Here is a 19,869-nt window from a genome sequence, read left to right as displayed (position 1 = left end):
TTGCTACAACAGCCATGATACTACTGTACCATAGCATGGAGTGTGTATATTCATATTCCCTCAGCTTACGCTTACCTGCACCTGTCTGAAGATGCCCTGGATGAACTCGTCCAGGTACTTGACATGCCAAACCAAGAAGGAGCCGTCGGAGGGGTGGATGGTGAACAGCATGTCAGGGCTCCGGTTCCACTCCAGAGTCATTGTCTCCATCTTCCTGTCCAGCAGCATAGAGGGCAGGGGCATGCTGGAGCTGGAGCCAGGGGACGAGGCCTTAGTGCTCCCTTGCTCCGCTGGTTCCCCCTCCTCACCGTGCTCAGAGGAGGCCTTGTCGGACATCTCGTCCATGTCTAGAAAATCACGGGCAAAGTAAAACGGATGCGGTTGACTTGAATGTCTTAAGAGTGATATTTCGTATCAGCAAACATCATGAGACTTGTCGCTGTCGACATCGCCATCATGTCTTAGAATTTCCTTTTTATTACCCAATTCAACAATGAACTTTTACTTCAAACTTGTTGATGAGACTATGTAGTCCCATAATCTCTCTCTTTCACCATTGCTTATATTGTAGGCTTTAATACAGCCTGGATCATGATACAGAATTTCATGTTTTTGGGGGGTTCTTTTGTGAATGTGTACAGTAGAGGTCTTCACAGAACTGGTACTAAAATGATGGTTAGGCCTACATTATACTTAGACAGTGGCTCATTTGCTGTAGCTCCTTTTCGGAACAGATCTGACTTTCTGTGAAGACCCGTGTACAGTAAAAGCCTCGTTCTGGGTCATACCAAATTCAATGGTGCCCTCGGGATCCAAGGGGTCCTCAGTGGTTTGGTCCAGCTGCTGTTCGGAGTACTTGCGAAGCTGCAACATGAAGAGGTCCATGGAGGAGGTGAAGCTGAGGTCCTTGTTGTTCAGCCAGTGTACCACGAAGCCTCCGCCTCCAGAGCCATCCTCTGGGTTGAACACGGCAGAGTCAGCCAGCACTGACGGGATGTCTGTTGGAGGGACGATGAGAAGAGGGCAGGATAGCAAAGAAAAAAAGTCACTAAAATATCCACCAGTCATCAAAACAACTCAATAAAAGATCCATGGGCAATTGGGCATTAAGGTTTTGTTCTGAATGCAGGCAAATCCAATTTGTTTCTCAAATCTGATCTTTAGGACATACTGTCTACACTCATTTCGCAAGAGATCAGATTGGATTTGTTTATTCAGACATCAACCTATCTGCTTTGGTTGCTGTGGTAGCGATGCACCGACATAGGCAGAAGTACTGCGTAAATAAACTGTTGTATGATGTGTTGCTCGCTGAAAACAGCAGATCTAAAAGCTCACAAAGCATTGCATCTTGATGCACTGCGAGCTTGTAGATGGGCTACTTTCTGTGAGCAACATCATTGTACAGTACGTCGAAATATAAAGGCTTCAATGTCTAGTGTGAGACAATGTTCAAAAACCTTTTTCGCTGTTCAGACTTGATAAAAACCAATGTGTGATTCCATTCTGGACTGGCCAAATATCGGATTTGGGCGGCAATTGCGAACAGATGATTTCCCTCTAGATGCAAAAAAATAAAAACAGCATCCTACCTGTGTTGGGGTTGATACTGGCTGAGATGTGGAAGTGACACAGGGCATTGGCATGGTGTGTGATATGGCGGTGTGTGTGCATGTCCTGTGGGCCCATCTGGGAGGGCAGCATATCAGTGTGTGCTACAAGAGCAGAGGACCGTCGCCTGCCCCGACGCAGATGCTTCAAGTGGTGGATCGACTAGTGTGGGGAAGGAAAGACATACGTTATATCCCCGTTTGTGAGATCTATTCATCCCTATTCACGCATTACTGTGATCGGAGCATACCTCCAGGGCATGCTGGATCTTGTCCTTGTTGCCGGGCAGACTGGAGCTGAAGGAGTGCGTATTCTCAGCAATCTGTCCCCCAAGGATACTGTCCTCTGGCAGAACGGTCTCCGACCACAGCCGACACACACCATCCTCACAGGAGGTCAGCAACACGTTGCACACCGATCCCCTGGGATGGCACGGCAGAAGATGCAAATGTGTCAGAAAGCAAACGGGCAGGTACAATAAGTTGGCCTTGAATGGACCATCACCATGCCCGTCAGTGCTGTTTGTGTGTACGCATGTGTGCCCTTACTTGGGCATGTACTTGCTCGTCCTCCTCCAGGACATGCCAGTGATAGAGCGAGGGTGGGCCAGGTAGACGAATGAGAAGTGAACAAGAGGGCCTTTCTTATCGGACGGGTCCTGGACAACCACAGCAGAGCGCCAGCCCGTGGTGGGATACCAAACTTTGAGTAGGCAGTCATCCTGTGGGCGGACGTACAATTATTACACACAGGAACACCCGCAGCTGATTACCGTAGGCACCATATAAATAGACTGTGCATGCACACAGGGATGTTTTGTCTTGGAATGTGTTGCATTGTGTACCTTCCCAACAGTCGCAAAATACTCCCCATCAGGAGACCACTTGGCAATGTGAACAGAAGCCGCAGTCCTGTGAGAAACCAAGAAACACTGAGATCAGTTGTATTCACTTCTCCCAGGGAACGAACACACACATGTTTTTGGTTGGGTAATTTTACACTTCCCCATTCCAGTGACTTCCCTGGCTGGTTAAGCTAAGTTACATGTCAGCAGATAACATCTCACATACATGGCAGCACATGACAATGACTGTCTGAAATGAACATAATAGAATATAATCTGAACTGAAGCCAGAAAGACAGTAAACAAGAGGATGTAGGCCTACATTTCGATTCAGCTGAGTTTGCATTATCTCATATTGAAAGGGTTATCAGTGTATTCAAATGTAATTCAATATCTCTCTATCAATGAATGCAATACATCTCTGTGCATCTGTGTGTCTTCTGCATATCTCAAGAACTGTTCCGACTGATCGACTTCAAACTAGACGTTTGAGCCTAACCCCAGGGAGAGCAGTGTTGAAAGTAAGTTACCGGAATCAGCAGTTGTCCAGGAATCCAGAAATATCTATAAATCTGAAAATCTCTGCATTTGTCTGTAGGACTGTGTCCCTTTTATGCCCTTATGGAGATCCCTGATGTCATCAATATGAAATTATATTACTGATGGCATCCAGTACTATTAACGGGTGGCACTGCACTACTCTGACAACAGGGACAACAGGTATTGAATAACGGAGAGGCGTGTGTTCCAAACAGGCTTGACAAATAAGAAGTATGATGTGAAAAAAAGTCAGAACAAGTGCATTTCAAATAGGCAGAGCGCTGACATGGGTTTGTGTTGGTGTGTGAGAACGCTATCATGCATGTATGGCGTTAGGAGATATCAGATATATCACCAAGCTAGCCTGCAGGGTTTATGAACAAAATAACAATGAAAAAGCCAGCTGGCTGGGTCAGTGATCGTTAAGTTAAGACTAGACTAAGACAGTGTAAAATGCACTGCAATACACTGGACTTCGGTCTGGCCTGCACATAATGCACTTTTGCACAAGATAACGTCTTTGTTGAGGACTTAACTACAAATAAAGGTAAGAAAGCCTTCTAGCATGGAATTCTCCTTTAACCCATTTAGGCCTGAAGTCACAATAAAAATAAATCCAAATCATAACAGTTTTCTGAAATACCTATGTTTCTATATCAACCTTTTTCATTTCAAGGACCCCCAGAATTATCTGTATTTGGGCGCGGGCCCCCATCTGAAAATATGTTGTTCCAGGGACCACCCAGAAGCAAAGATTAGAGTTAAAAACGTTCGCTCTGAATGATATTCAAAGACATTTTCAAGATATAAAAAATAAATTGCAGATCTACAATCTACAAGCTCCAGTGCGGAACCAGAAGTGGTACCATCATTTGTATGAAAGTGTTTGTATGTCAGTTATCAATGAGCATTTTCAAAGGAATCTGTAACAGACGCCGTGCTGGAGGAGCCATTCACGGAGAGAGTGGTGGCATCTGTTGTGGAAAAAGGTTGGAGGTGGAGGCATTTTTGATGAAGATATTACATCCCACCAGAGCCCAACAGAGCCTTATGGCTTGCTAGGCCTAAGAACTCCCTAAATGTATCTCGGGAGAGCTGTCTTTTGACCATTTTACAAAGAGGGAGGGAGAATGATGCCGTCACTATAGAATAGTGCTGTCACTAGATGACGGATCAGATACAGAACACAGTGGAGGACCATTAGTGGCAGCCTGTCTCTGGCCATAAAGCCACAGCTGTTGACCAACATGATGAGACAATCTACAATTGCCTCCACAATATACCGTACTCTACAACAGGTCAACGGGTCACAGACAGCGGGGGTTATTGTTTGAGAATTGACTGCCTACACCTACATCTTAATACAAAAGAATGGCTCACCCCCCCCAATCCCCCCCCCCTCCCCCACTTTCTCCACCATCCCTTCTCCTCCATCCCAACTCCACCCTCTCGCCTCCCTGATTCTTTCCCTGTCGATCGTTACTCTTTCAATTTGTGTGGGTTCATGTGCCATCAATGCATGTCATTTGGGTTCGATTTGGGTTCATGTCCAATCAATGTATCTGTATGAATTCACAAAACATTAAGGCTCGTCACTAACTCAACATTCTGCAGAGTTTCTGTGCTTCCCATTTACAGACTCTCCTGCTGCAGATCGGGGGCGTGATGTGTGGATCCCCAGCTAAAGATCAAAGGTTCCCATAGAACACGACTGTGGTTACAACATACTATATGACTCATCACTGCACCATGTACAAAAATCTCAACTTGCCTTCTCCCATATTAAGAAGACAGCAGCAAAGGTTGCAGTTAATTTTTAAATGTATTATTTTAATTTTCCAGTCATTGTGTACCGTTTGTGGTACCTTTCACTTCTAAAGATCAACTGACATTATGCGAGATTTTTTTTAATGTTCCAAAAGTAGCTAAATCGGCCGAACATTTAGGTTGTCCGTTCAATATTTTTGTCTAAATGTATGTAGGTATGCGTTTTGTAATTTGTGGACCTCCTAGAAAACATAGATATTCCCAATAAAGAATTTCAGACACTGGGGGCTGCTTGAAATGAAAAGGTTTGTACACAAATGTGCTAAACAAATATAGTGTACTTTCATGTGGTGATGCCCATGCTTCTCATTTGCAGTACATATGCACTGCTGGTATATATGGCTGTGTAATAAAAAATAAATATACAAAAGAGACTTAGGGTGACTTACTTGCATTGCCAGACACACTTCCAGTCATTGAGGACAGGGTGGGGCCTGTCATCATTAATCTGTCCATCCTCTTCCTCTATCAAAGTGTCTGCCGGCGGAGGAGCCCACAGCTGGAGGCGTTCCGTTGCTGCTAGGATACGGTTCCCTGCAGACCACCGAGCACAGTGTTCAGTATTAATGTACAAAGAGTTGCATGCACGTTTTGTGCAGCTCTCATACCCCGTATGTCCGTAATATTGCAACTTCTTTTATGCTTTGTTCGTAAATATTAATGCCTTTCTTTGTCGTAGAAAAGTGTCGTGCAAAAGTAGCAAAAAAAAGCAAGTTCTCAACGTTCTCAATACATTTTTTGGAAAAATTCTAAAAGGTTAAGTCTGTTCTGTTGGTTTTAAAAATATTTAAACAAAGTAAAAGTCTTAAGAGCTTGTGACTAAATAATTAATAACTACATTGGATCCATTGGAACACAGATTACCCCCCCCCCCCCCCACACACACACACACACACACACAATTCCCTGCAAAATAAAATTGTACTGTACTGTACATACAAGGTTTCTGCCTGGCAGCAATACAAGGACACACGTAAAAGCACAACAGCCCCAAAGACACAGAGGAATGGTGAGAGTGGGCATGTGTAGAGTGGGATTGGGTTAGTCACCCGGAGAGACACGGTGCGTGGGCCTACCTTGCGGGTCCCAGGCCAAGTTGTAGGTGATTGCATCGAGGAAGAACTGTCCTGTTTTTTGCCACTGGTAGTTAAGCTGGTGTTAGTGACAGGATATAAGAGCAGGTCAGCATGTACAGTACACAGACACGGCCACGCCATGCAAATAAGACATCCCCTTACAAAATATACACCTTCAATACACAGCCTGGTTATTCACGTGCAGCTGCAGATTCAGCTAATCGTCTGGCACATCATACAGTATGTAGTGCACTGACATGCAGTGAGCTCAAGTCTCCAAACATGCTAATGGTGATGCTATTTGCAAGTTTACTTTGCAAAATATATATTTTAATATAAATAAATTCATGTAGGTATTTCAGAATACTACATAGCATTAAACAACAGCAACCATCAGTTTTTTAATAATCATACAAAATAAACACAAAAACATGTTTGTGACAAGAAAAAAACCAAAGATAAAGAGTAGCAACATGTGCAATGTTTGTGCTCACCTTGTGGCGTTTGTTTGGGTTTGTAGCGATCGGCTCAAAGATGCAGACTGTGTTCCCATAGGACGCAGCGATCTAAAAATAAAGAGCTGAGTTCATCATCACATTGCTCACCCCATGAGTGGTACTGCACAGTCATCCCCGTAGGATGGGAGGAGAGCAAAGTTGCAAAGAGTAGAAAGCACTAGGCTTGAAATAATTACAGGAGCAAAGACACAGCTACATTTTTCAGGGGAATCGTGAGTGTGTGTGTGTGTGTGTGTGTGTGTGTGTGTGTGTGTGTGTGTGTGTGTGTGTGTGTGTGTGTGTGTGTGCAAGACATACCCTGCCAAGTTGGTGGGAGCACTCCACGCAGCCCACCTGTATGTTTCCATTCTGAGCTCCAGGAATAATCTGAACGCACTCGAAATCACTGGCCAGGATCACGATATCACAGCCTGAGCCATAGGCCTGGAACATATACAACACAGACATAAGAAAGACAAACTAGATCAAATTGAGCCACAGTGGGGAAATAAATTAAGTATCTCCACTGAGCCATAATAATCTCACAATCAGCATTGATACCCCATGAAAACCCCAATGCAATTATTATTAACTCACAATGCATTGTCAACACTCTGACTGATGAATATCTAGGCTTTGCAAAGCAACTTAAACAGTTTGCCAATTTTTTTAACTGGAGAATCACAGCGAGTTACTATTTGGAATATGTGGCAGCTGATTGGTTGGTATTGGTAACCAATTTGATAGTCACAATCCTTCAATCACTGTAGCCAAACACAATTGAACCCGGAAAGATTGTGTGCATGTATTCTGAACAGAAAGAGTGTGATGCACTGAAACCAATGAAAGCCAGCAAAACAAGCATAGGGTTAGCTGTAAGAATGTACCAAAATGGCACGGTGTAACATTTCACAGATTTTACTACTGTGTAACATCATCTCAGGGTGACAGTGAAACTTACTAGCATATATGATTATGAAGTTGGTTGTTTACAACCTACAATACTGCTATCAGGTCCCATGATATATGAGACCGCCCCATCCAAAAACAAGCTTCATTAATACTGTGCAGAATTAACGAACCAAGCTCACATCCCCATTGGATTTGGGCAACAAGATTACCAGTGAACCAATACAGCGCCCAACATGTGCACAACAGTGCCAGCAATATAGCTTGCTGGCACTTTATGCCATGGTACAGTCAGGATGACAGCTCCTGTCTTTCATTATTCAGGAGAATGGGAGGAGGCTAAAAAAACAAAAGAAAAACAACCACCACCACATGTCACACAACATGACAGGAATACTTGTCTGAGACAACCATGGCTAAGGGAATGATCAAGGTGTCTATGGCCTATGCATGCACAACATGCATCGTGTCCACGCAAGAAAGAAAACATATATTATAGACAATGAAGAGAGTGTGTGTGTGTGTGTCACTGTGTGTGTGTGTGAGAGAGAGATAAAGAGATGTAGTCCTGGCTTTACTATTACTGCGGCAGTTTCTCCCTCATATTACGGCTGGACGTAAAAGCAGTCACCGTCATGCACAGTCTAGGCACCTCCTCCCCCAACCGCCGCCACCATCACCACCACAGACATATACACCAAGAGAAGAGTATCGACACACTATAGTTTGGATGTGATTGAGTCTCTACTATACTACCTCAGTGAGGTTAGCCTAATTATTAATGCTGGTACCTTGAACGCAAGCTGGCGAACATGTGTGACCTGAAGAGGATAATCTAACATCACTTTGCTTGCTTGTGTTCTGCGTGTGTGAGGTGGGCCCAGGATTTCTTTCAGTCAGCCAGGCAGCCTATCATTTTGACCCTGCTAGCCACACTGGCTGGTTTCATCAAAGTGCACCACTCAGGTGACAAACAACCTGTAAAGATGGGATGATGACACAGACACACGCTGAGTGATTCATTCATTGTAATAAGGTACTATGGAACAGATGGCTATTGCGATCATCTGTCTTTCTTCCTGGTAAACATTGACACAGGCGAGTGTGCATACTGTATCTGATGCATTGCACACACTTGATTGTAAGAATCAATTTACATGTGTGCATTTCTTGTCACAGCCACACACACACACACACACACACACACACGTTTCATTTCTAGTTTTGCACAAAAAAACAGCCATAGCCATAGGACATTGCAATGGCTGTTTTTAGCCCAAGGAGTGTTTGTGCAAAGCTAATGCTTGGAATGGATTCAGAATCATGAAAACCCCCTAGTTTGACATGTCACATGCTACTTAAAGCATAATGAAATTGACATTTTTGCCTTATATAGGATGTAAGTATAAGTAAGTATACTCATAATTGTCATTGTGGGCAGCAATGCAGCATCATACTACCCTCCATGTTTCTCGTATGTCAGATACATTTCAGCACTATACTGTTGATTTGATTTCAGATTTCATAAACCTTTACTGTGTTAACAATTACAACCCTGTTTTTCCAAGTTTTTCCACATACCCTGAAAACTTCACGTCTGCTAATTTAAAGACGACAGCCTGCTCATCGAGAGAAGACTGCTGTATTATTGATAGGAACGAGTCGGCAGAATCTTAATAATTGAGAACATGCTGAGGTTGGGAAGACAAGATGTACTATACTGGACTTCATCTCAGCTCTAAAGCTGGACAATGCAAAAATAAACTGCGTACAATGTGCCATGGCAAGGGAAAATAACAGAAGAAGTGAGAGAGGGTTCACTTCTGCTTTCATTCCCTGCCCTCAGATGTCACCAATTCCCAGGCCTAATGTAATCACATCAAGTCATCAACATGTTCCATCGCCACAGCTGCTACAATGTTGTGGAATGCTTTCATCTTCACCCTACCCCGACAGAGACGCCTCAAACTGAAATCAAACGGGTTTCAAATGGTGTAGAGATGAAGTTGCAAAGCAGCAGTCTGTGCTCACAGTTTCTATACCGGTAGTTTACCTATTGTATAGTCAAAAACATTTGTCCTTTGTGCATATGGTCATACCATATCAGCTCTCGTAAGTAGTGACTCATAAATGGTCATCCAGGAGGATGAAATGTTGAGAGTAGGGTAAATCAGGTGTGTGTGTGCACGCTACTGGAGACTTGGTATGGCATTGGACATAGCAACCTACTGCTCTTTAACCTATTCAAACTGGGAAAGCATCCATGACCGTGTCACTTTATATTTTTCTATTTCCTATTTCCCATTTACAAATAGCAGATCTAAAAGCTCACAGGGTGTCAGTTCCTGCCATGCTGCGAGCTTGTACATCTGCTATATTTAAACATTTTTGAAAAATCTTGAAAGTGTGAGAACCACTGATTTAGAAGGCAATTGTGGAATCGGCCTCAGGTGGGATAAATTCCCTGCGCGGTAGCACTGTCGCCTCACAGCTGGGGCACCTGATGGAGGGGAAAGGAACTGGCTGGAATAACGTATTCCTTCTTCCACGTGCTACATCCATTCATCCAACCGGGGAAACACCCCCCCCCCCCCCCGTCAGGTGAAAAAGACTCCTCATGTTGACAGAGGAAATGTAGCGTCCAGGATTGCATTAGATAATTGACACTGGAGAAAAGTGTTGCAATGTGGGATAAAGATAAAAAATGTAAAGAAACTTAGCAAATGGAATCTGTGTGGCAACCTTCGAGGCGTTAGCTCCACAGCTAACACTGTCTTGTTATTGAGCAGACAAGTTTATTTGTCAAATGTTTTTGTTTTGTTTTGTTTCCAGGAAGGATGACTCCACTCCAGAAAATGACAATGAAATCCTCTTCTCTGCGAAACAGATCAGATTTAGCAGCAATCCGTCAAGCTCACAGCATTATGAAAGAATTACCACAAAGCAGTAAGCACAACATCATACTCTGGACAAAGTGGACATGTGATGACAATATAGGCCTAAATTAAAGTCTGCACAAAAGTCACAGACTGTCACAGTTGCAATTTTAGGCATTTGTCAAATATAATAATAATAATAATAATGGTATGAACATCAACCAAAAAGTCTCTGAGAATACTGGTGTCACCATCCTCTGGGACATGCCCATCCCTGACAGAGAGATAAAAGCCAACAGGCCTGACACCGAAAAGAAAAGAGATGTATTGCTCATAGACTGTGCAATACCATCTGAAAGAAACACCTCAGTGAAAGGCACAGAGAAGCTGTATCGTCCCAGGCAACATCAACATCTTACAGTTTGCTCTACTAGGAACAGCCCATATAGTACGGAGTACGGAGAGTACTGTCAATCTTCCTGACAAATGTAGGGAATCTGTGGGGCCAATGTATTATTATTAATATTATTATTATTATTATTATCGTTATCAATTATGAAAAGAGTACATCTTTATCTGAAGGTCAACCTAGTGTGAAAACTATTCTGTTTTTTATTTTTATTATTTTACAAAGAAAAACTGCTCGTCAATCTAATATTGTTACAACAATATAGAGGCTTACGTCACTGTAAACTAATTGCAGACATGTTGGACAGAGAGTCATTAAGACAAGAGTTAACCAATAGTTGTCTTTATGGGCTTAAGACTATCAATCATGAAGTATACACTATACACTGCTTTGCTTAGTAGCTGGCACAAGCTTTAACCCTTTGGGATATTGAATAGTAAGAGAATAAAATTGTATCAGTGGTGGAAAGTAACTAAGAACATTGTCATTTACTTAAGTGCTGTACTCAAATACAATTGTGTACATTTGTACTTTACTTGAGTATTTCCAATTTCCAGTACTTTTACTTCACTACATCTCGGATCCAAATATTGTACTTTTAATCTCACTACATTGAAAACTTGTTACTTTGTAGATTTTGATTATTAATATAAAACATATATACCATAACGTAACCCACTTCAGCCATATACATTTCGGCCATTAGAAAATATGAAAGTTTGTAGGTCTGTTATTTTCAAAACATTATACATTTGAACTTTTTAAATGGGGCATTCTGTATAATGAGTACTTTTACTTTTGGTACTTTCAGTAGATTTTGATAATACTAGACCCAACAAATTTCATCTGGCCACAATAGATCACAGGATCTACTGAATGTGAAGGTAACCTACTGGGGGGAAGCCACACTCAGCGCAGCTACACCTTAGTGCACAGCCGCGGACAGAAGAAGCTGACGCCTGACGTCATTCCGGCTTTTTAGACAGCTGGTGGATGGAAAAGAAGCTCCACCTCCGCGGCTGACTGACGCGACGGACAGATTCCCGGAAACGCTCTCCTCCGTGTCAGTCAGCCGTGAGGGTGGAGCTTCTTTTCCATCCACCAGCTGTCTAAAAACTCGGAAATGACGTAAAACGCAGCTTCTTCTGTCCGCGGCTGTGCGCTAAGGTCTGCCCAGGGGGTATGTGCCGCTCAATGTCAGTTTGACACATTCAGTAGTTCCCGTGATCTTTGGTGGCCAGATGTAATTTATTGGGGTCGGACTATAGTAAATAATAAAAAAAATATCGCTAAAAAAATCGCTTGTAACCTATTTAGCCCCATGCTCGAATGCCCTGTCAAAAACAGCTAAAATCCCTAAAACAAAAGAAAGCAGCAAATGGAAAAAACACTCATCTTTTATTTTCTCTAATAACAGCCTAAAACATAAACCTTGGTTGAAAAAAAACTAGTTGTCCTTTAAGTAAAGAATTTGAGGACTTTCCACACCACTGCAGTGTTTACCACCCTAAAGGTGGTTGCACACTTTTCGGAAAAACCAATGGAGAAACACAGCTAGAAATCCGAAAAACGCTCTCTGTGTGCAGGGACCTGCAGGGACCTTAAATGTCCCACAATGTGTAATGCTACCGATATATGGGAAGAATTTAGAATTAAATGTAGGCCAATATTGACTGTCTGGGTCCTCTCAAGTTCAGAAAACAAGACACTACAAGACAACATAGCAACTTCAATATCCATACATTGAAGATCAATAATGACCTGGTATCTGTTAACGCTAAAGTTGATTGATTCACACAAATGAAAACATAGTGATTGGTGAATATTATAAGAATCAACTAATAATGTGGCTCGTATACATTAATAAAACATGCATGAGAGTAGCCTATATACTATATAACATTTATCAGAAAATGACACCACATTTTAGGTAAATAAATGATGTTTTTTCACATCAAGACGCTGTCATCCAGCCAATGGAGCTCATGTATCCATGTATGGCTCTCTACGTCACAGCCTGCACAGCTGATGCTGTGCACTGTGTGCAGACAGGAGCGCTAATGATCCATGAAGCGGAATGACGCCAAATGTTAGCTAGCTCTCCATTCTGTTAAAACAGAAAGCCCCTTCCTTCCCCTGGAATTGTTGCGGACGTTTTGGCCAATGCAGAGTTATTGGGGTTCTCTGCACAAAAAATGTTGGCGTGTGTGTTTCCCCCTGATGTTATTATGTCTGTCTACGACACGCAGAGGGATTCCCCTCGCAGTAACATTCTGGGATGCTGCTAAAGGTCATTAGAGTGGCTCACTGTCTTGGAGTAAAGCAAACACGCATCCTGGCCAAAGGGAATAACCTTGAGCAATTGTTATTATGTCGTAAATCGTAATTTAAACCTCGTCGCGTGACAGTCGTGTCACTCGGCCAAAAAAAAGAAAAGAAAAAGACGTATTTTCAATCGAAATACGTCAAAGTACCAACTGATGTCCCCAGTCCCACACAGTGTGGTCGGGTGGTATGAGAGTGAATGAAAGGAAGGTGTGCTGTTGTGCGACTGTGTGTGTGTAGAAGACCGTACGTGACTCACCATTTGGATCCCTCTCCCAACATGCACGCGCGCACACATGCACACGCGTGTACACACACACACACACACACACACACACACACACTCACTCACACAGCTAGTTTTAGCCCAGAGCCATCAAGGGCTCTGGTTTTAGCCAGTGTGTGTTAGCATATAGCTAGCAAAGCTGTGGGCAGATCCAGCTAAAATAATACCGTGTAGCTACAGGCTGGCTAATCAGACACAGGCTGTAGTAGTATAGCCTGCTAGTCAGTGATGGTTGCTCGGTGTCACCGTACTATACTGTACACTACTCACCGTGAACGGGATGTCATTGACGCTGCCCACCGAGTAGCAGCAGTCCCCGGGGTTCACGGCTCCCGTCAGCACCTGATGGAGATGCATTTTCTTTCCGTTTAGCAGCAGATGGATATTTAATTATTTACAACAACGAACGAGTCCACCCTCTCGGTTTCTCCATCTAGCAACTGCTGCTGCTGGGAATCCCATCAGTAGTAGCGTTGTCTTCCAATCCTCGCCCCCCCGGCGGCAGGCAGGAGCGGGGTTGCGGATAAAATTTCCCCCGACCCGTTCGTTTCTGGTGCGATTTCGCCCCGTGCTCCCGTCATTCAGGTGCACGTATAAAAAACAAATGTCTCGTCCGGCGTCATCCCGATCTTCGTCAACACTAGCAGCGCGGCCATGCAGGATTATTGGTGCGAGAGACAGAAGCGCAGCTCCGCAGCGGACCTGACATGCGCGCTCACGCTGATCTGAAGACAAGGCACGACTGCACGACCACATAGATAGAGCATAGACGTATTGGTTGGTTGCCGTCTGCCGAAATACCACAGGGGCGTCATTTGGGGGCGTCAGTTTGGCCACCCCCCTAGGGCCCTAGAGTCTTTACATTCAAAAAATATATTATTTTATATTGTCCCGGATTCGGAATAGTTTTGGCAGATTAATCTGATTTCATGCAATCGATATGCTATTGCTATTCCATATGTGACACGTGTTATACATTATAATAGATAACGCATTGTATTGTAAGTTTTAATGTATTAATCACTGTCATGGTGGCATCCCAATTGAAAGTTTGTAGATCCACTATTTTCTCTATTTTAGAATTATTTTGTGACACTCCCTCTTTCCCTCATTTCTAATGTTACCACGGTTTAGCGGCGAAAATATGTTGCTTGTAGTCGGAGTCGGACTGGAGTAAAAGACACGCATGATCGTTGTTGGCCCCCGATTCCGACCCCCGTGCCAAAGTCGATTCAGGTAGCCTAAATGGGCTGGCATACCTGATCTAGGTTTCTATATCTATGCTCAGGACTTTCCAGTTTGTAGAGCGCGCTGTGACGACGGCTCGTGTTCATTGATCATGTTGGTCTATCTCCAGTCTATGGTCTATCTCTGTCTGGGAAATGGGAATACAATACTATATTATCTCCGCCAGGCCGAAACGGCCGGCAGGCGGAGATTATATATTATGGCCTCTGCTGTGTGTGTGTGTGTGTGTGTGTGTGTGTGTGTGTGTGTGTGTGTGTGTGTGCATGCGTGCGTCCATGCATGTCCAATGAGCAGGACCAAATGGACCATATATAGATCTCTGGTCTTGAGCCAAAAATGTGTTTTCATTTTACGCTCTCAAGAGTTAAATTATTATCTAGAATCTAGATTACAATATATTTACACGTGACAAAAATCATAAAAACAAAATGTCCGGTAGCTCAGTTGGTATAGGGCTATACTCGGTAGAGCTATTAAATGGCAGAGGTTGGACAAAATTGGATTATTTTGTTTCTCACCTGATTCTGACAGGACATTAGGTCTACTAGCCAGGATCAAAAACCTACCCTAGCCTTAATCCAATATGCCACCATTGACAAGGCAATATTTTCTAAATTTCATTATGCTTTAAGTATCATGTGACGTGTCAAACTAGGGGATGTTCCTGATTCTGAATCCATTCCCAAGCATTAGTTTCGCACAAAAAACACTCCTTGGGCTAAAAACGGCCATAGCCGTCAAACTCATCACAAATGTGATGAGGTCAGCACATTTTGGGGACATTTGGGTAAGTGGCTATACGGCCAAATCATGAAAACCCCCTAGTTTGACACATCACATGCTACTTAAAGCACAATGAAATTTAGAAAATATTGCCTGAATTATAATAGGTTATCAATAGGCCATCTTGGATTGAAGCTAATTTAGGGTATTAGCAGTGCATGAGCAGATTATATTAGGGTAGATTTTTTTATCCTGGCTATAGACCTAATGTCCTGTCAGAATCAGTTGAGAAACAAAATAATCAAATTTTGTACAACCTGAGAGGAATTTTTTACTTTATTTACTGGACTATTTGTACCACAAGTTCATGGGTTTGATCCCGGGCAATGCCAACTCAGCGTATATAGCAAGGTTTGGGTGCGGCATGAAGTACTGGGAGAGGATGGTTAGGTGTGGCGCTCGCGCTCCAAGCCTCCATCTCAGCAATCCATCTCCCAGGGGTCTAGCGCAGGGTTTCCCAAATGTTTCTTGTGGTGCGCCAACGCCCTAGGGGGTGCATGACATGAAAAGGGTAATGGCGGTTTAATGGTGTTATTTAACACAAACGGCAAAATTCAGTAAACACCGTTGTAACGATAGAAGGGAACGCCAGCTAGGTCAGGAGGTATAGCGGAGGGACATAGCTGACCATTTGGTTGCCCTATACTCGTAGGATATTTGTGCTGCTTCCCTCCCGACAAGAGCGCTGCTATTCCTCATCGAGATCGGCTATTTTCACTGTTTATGAGGACACACACACGGCCGCTTGTTATTACGCGGCGGAGCCGCTGAGAAATTTGTTATTTTGAGGGTCGGCCTGGCACGTCCACTGATGCGTTCGGCTGTCCGCACAACCCTCTGAATTGCTTTGCGGTTGAGGTCAGTTCAGCTGCCATACCAGGCAGTGAAGCAGCCAATCAGGATGCTCTCTGTGGTGCCTCTGTACTTTGGGGCCCATGCCAGCTTTCTTGAATCTTCTCAGGAAGTAGAGGCGTTGTTGTGCTTTCTTCACCGCCCGCTCCGTCTATACAGCCCAGGTGAGATCTTCAGTGATGTCCTATGGATGGTACCACATCAATAGAGCATGGATGTGTGGACATCTTATTCAACGACAAACAAAATATTCTTAGACACGTTTTGGGTCTGAGGGGCTAAATGCCATCAAATGATAAAGAAAAGACGCAATTACCTACATACTGGTAGGTTCCATCTTGGAGACAAATCTTAATTGGATTGAAAATTAACTAAACAAATCTTTAGTGCTTTTTCTAGTTTTATCACTTTAACATTTTTGTACTGACCTGTATTTTCATAAAACTAAAAACAAACTCAACTTTGAAAGCCGTCGACGCGAGGTAACTGGTAAGCAAATTAGGGAGTCCTCTTTAAAATCCCCCGATAGCCACCCCCCCTCCCCCCCCGCCCCCCACACACAGCCACACAGCTGGCGCTGCTGCTGCAAACGACACGACAGAATCAGACACGAGTTCGTATGAATAGTTTAAAAGAAAAAAAAGTGAAATAAAAAACGTATGCTGCTGGGTTGTTACTTGTTAGGAAGTAAATACTGCTCAGTCACAAGTGTGTGACGGTTTGAAGGAGAAGTTAATCTTCATAACAAAGTGCTTGGTCGTTTTGTTTTCATTCAGCAGGTGAGTCTTGTTTACAAATCATGTTTTTGATTGTGTCATACGTAGGTAGAGGCCTAGTAGCCTGCTATAAGCCTTTTGGGCTTCTTATAGAGCGTATGCGCATGCTTAAAGTGAATGTCACATCGAGTGGCAAAGAAACATGCAAAGTGAGTTTAACATTGTTTATGTTGTTTAATGTAATGGACTTTTCTGTTGGATGCATAGGCTGTCAAGGCCAGAAAGTATTTTTTTTGCCGCTCAGTAGGCATTCGTGCATAACTTCCGGGTTGATGATTATGTCACGCGCATACCCTCTATTGCCTCCTCAATTTCCCTTTTATATCATTTATTTTCTTTTGTATTTTTTATACTGTGCTAAATAAGGTGTGTGTGTGTGTGTGTGTGTGTGTGTGTGTGTGTGTGTGTGTGTGTGTGTTAGGGAGAGGGAGCTATACGGAGAAGTGAAATGAACAAACGTGGTGCTTGAAGTGTTGTGTGCATATAGGCCTATACATTTACAATGTTTTGCTTGGGGTGTCACAGCACCAAAACCTATGAAATTTCATTCTTAAATGTTTACCAATGAGGGTTTAATTGAAAGTGATATTGAACCATCTAGATTTATATCTCTCAATTTCAAGGCATACCCTAGTGGCCTAGTCCATTCATGTTAAGTGCCACAGGTTCCTGACTTTGGACATGCGTAATGTTTTTATATTGGATAAATAATACAACTTCCTTGTATCATTTTATCCAATATAAAACTAACATTAGGCCTACGTACACTAAGCTGTGTTGTGAGTGTGACAGGATATAGGCTATACATGTACTACAGTACTGTACCGTATACGAGTCGACTAGCCGCAATTTGCAACTCTAGATATTTTAATAATGGGGATGAATCTAGAGTTGCATACCCCAGAGCCATCTAATCAGGCACTCTGGCACAGGAAATCGGCTCTGGCATTTGTGGTCTTCACTGGCTCAAAGATGGCCCCAATGCTACTATGTCTTTTTTATTACTTTTTCTTATTGTTTTGGCTCAGCCCTGGCCCCCATGACTGGCCAGCCCTTCTGGCATTTGCCAGACTGTCCAATCCGGGCCGGCATCTAATAGAAGAGTTGCGATATTGAGGGGGCAGAAAACAGCCCGGTCACGTGGTTCATGTACTCGCACGAGCCCATAGACTCCAATACATTCCGTAAACTTCCGGTCATCCCCATGCTCAATAGAAGTCTATATGTAGAAGAGCTGCCATTGGACTGGCCCCATGAAGTGAACTGAGTTTGCGTAACTCTGTCTTACTCTATGGCTCTGCAATACCCTCCATTTACTCCCCATTCATCCAATTTTCTTTTGCGATCTGCTTGTATTAAATGACGTTAAACTCACAAACACTGCAGCTCTAGGCCAAGCTTGAATTATCCTCTTTCAATCTGCCAAGCTTTTGTTTCATAAAAATCAACCGTACATGTTATGAGTTATTTTCTGTCAAGAAATTCTCTGCAGGTGATTCTTTTTCTAAGTCTTGGAGTACGTCGAAGTCACTGAACGGCCCTGCGTACCACCTGTTTTGCATTTGCACATAATGCAGGAGGTATAGCAGCGCGACCCATTAATAAAAACGAGTGCTTCCAACACTTAGAAAAATAATCACCTGCAGAGAATTTCTTTACAGAAAGTAGCTCAGACATAACATGTCTACGGTGGATTTTTATGAAATAAAAGCTTGGCAGATTGAAAGAGGATAATTCAAGCTTGGCTTAGAGCTGTAATGTTGGTGAGTTTAACGTTGTTTAATACAAGCAGATCACAAAAGCAAATTGGATGAATGGGGAGTCAATGGAGGGTATTACAACTCTAGATTAATCCCATTATTATTGGTTGCAAATTGCGGCTACGTATACTACTAACAGGCTGTATATGTTGTAAAAGGAAGGATGCACTACGTAGGCCTACAGAGCACCGAAGTCTGATGTCAATATCGGTAGAGGGCGCTAAGTCCACTGGTTCATGTACCTTTTTATTGTCTCCACCAGGTCGAAGGCATGGGGAGAGAGTACTCCGTCCTTGTGTCTGTCCGTTTTTGGAACAAAATGCCTCAAATCATGAACGCAGCGTGCAATTTACGTGAAACCTTTCACAGACTTTCCTACTAGGCTGAGGAATATACAGTATCCCACCCTTTTCACATTGGCCTGTTATAGCGCCACCAACAGGTGGAACAAAATGCCTCAAATCATCCAATTGCCATCCAAGGCGTAAGAAGAAATTGCACCCTTTTCACATTGGCCTATTATAACACCACCAGGAGGCCACAACCTGACCTGGCCTGGTGGAGACCTGTGCCCCGAGGGGCACTTTATCTAGTTTGCATTGTAAGCCCCATAGGGGGATTTTAGATTGCTTCTCATTTTGTAGTGCTACGTTACGTCCGGGTCCAAGTGGCACCAGCTCCAGTCCGCATCTCTTTGTAAATAGAATATCTAAACGCGTGAATCGTTTTACAATGACGTTATTTTTCAGAAAAGAAGCCTATGAGGGTTAAAATTTGTCTTAATGCTTCCATCTCGAGTAGAATGATTAATGTTTTGTACAAGTGTCCATGACAAAGAAAATATATGATGTGGAGACAATAAAGACTATTATTATAATTATTATTGAAGGTGGTAATTTGCTCAGTACAATATTTCGGGGGCATATTTAGAATGTTACTTTAATACTTACTTGTACTAAAAATGTATGTTGTCTCTCTGACTCTCAACCTGCTCCACAGGTACACAAGCCCTCAGCTTCTTCTCAGCCCTCTGTCCATTCTCGACCTGTGACATGCTAGCCTGTGAATGCTGGACCCTAGAGCCTGCCCTAAATCCCTGACCACTGCACTACACCAGGATGCTATTTGCAGTACTAAACATTAAGGTTGAGTGAAAGAAGGCAGCCAGGAGAATGAGGCTGGTCAGTGCCATTGATACTGGGAGGAGAGTACTGGCCAGCTAGCCGGCAATTTGGGTACCCATTGGAAAA

At 43.2% G+C, this 19,869-nt stretch overlaps 1 protein-coding gene across 9 annotated transcripts in view; it reads right to left on the bottom strand.

Moving 5' to 3' along the window:
- The window catches only part of dmxl2 (Dmx-like 2), a 48,730-nt gene extending 34,857 nt beyond the window's left edge, over positions 1-13,873 (bottom strand). For 8 of the 9 annotated variants that reach the window (XM_080774180.1, XM_080774183.1, XM_080774184.1 and 5 more), the window contains exons 1-11: positions 13,471-13,873; positions 6,714-6,839; positions 6,393-6,464; positions 5,899-5,974; positions 5,212-5,356; positions 2,456-2,522; positions 2,160-2,332; positions 1,862-2,033; positions 1,593-1,773; positions 789-998; positions 76-347 (exon numbers count right to left, since the gene is read on the bottom strand). In XM_080774180.1, the coding sequence (XP_080630306.1) occupies positions 76-347; positions 789-998; positions 1,593-1,773; positions 1,862-2,033; positions 2,160-2,332; positions 2,456-2,522; positions 5,212-5,356; positions 5,899-5,974; positions 6,393-6,464; positions 6,714-6,839; positions 13,471-13,557 (1,581 nt within the window). In that variant the 5' untranslated portion in view covers positions 13,558-13,873. Of the gene's footprint in view, positions 1-75; positions 348-788; positions 999-1,592; positions 1,774-1,861; positions 2,034-2,159; positions 2,333-2,455; positions 2,523-5,211; positions 5,357-5,898; positions 5,975-6,392; positions 6,465-6,713; positions 6,840-8,095; positions 8,227-13,470 lie in introns of those variants that run through there. The other variant, XM_080774182.1, reaches the window with a different exon arrangement.
- Positions 13,874-19,869: the final 5,996 nt, after the last annotated feature.

This window comes from Protomyctophum bolini (genome assembly GCF_963924005.1).
Source record: "Protomyctophum bolini genome assembly, chromosome: 1".
Classification (NCBI taxonomy): Eukaryota; Metazoa; Chordata; class Actinopteri; order Myctophiformes; family Myctophidae; genus Protomyctophum; species Protomyctophum bolini.
This window is presented reverse-complemented; position numbering and strand designations above follow the sequence as displayed.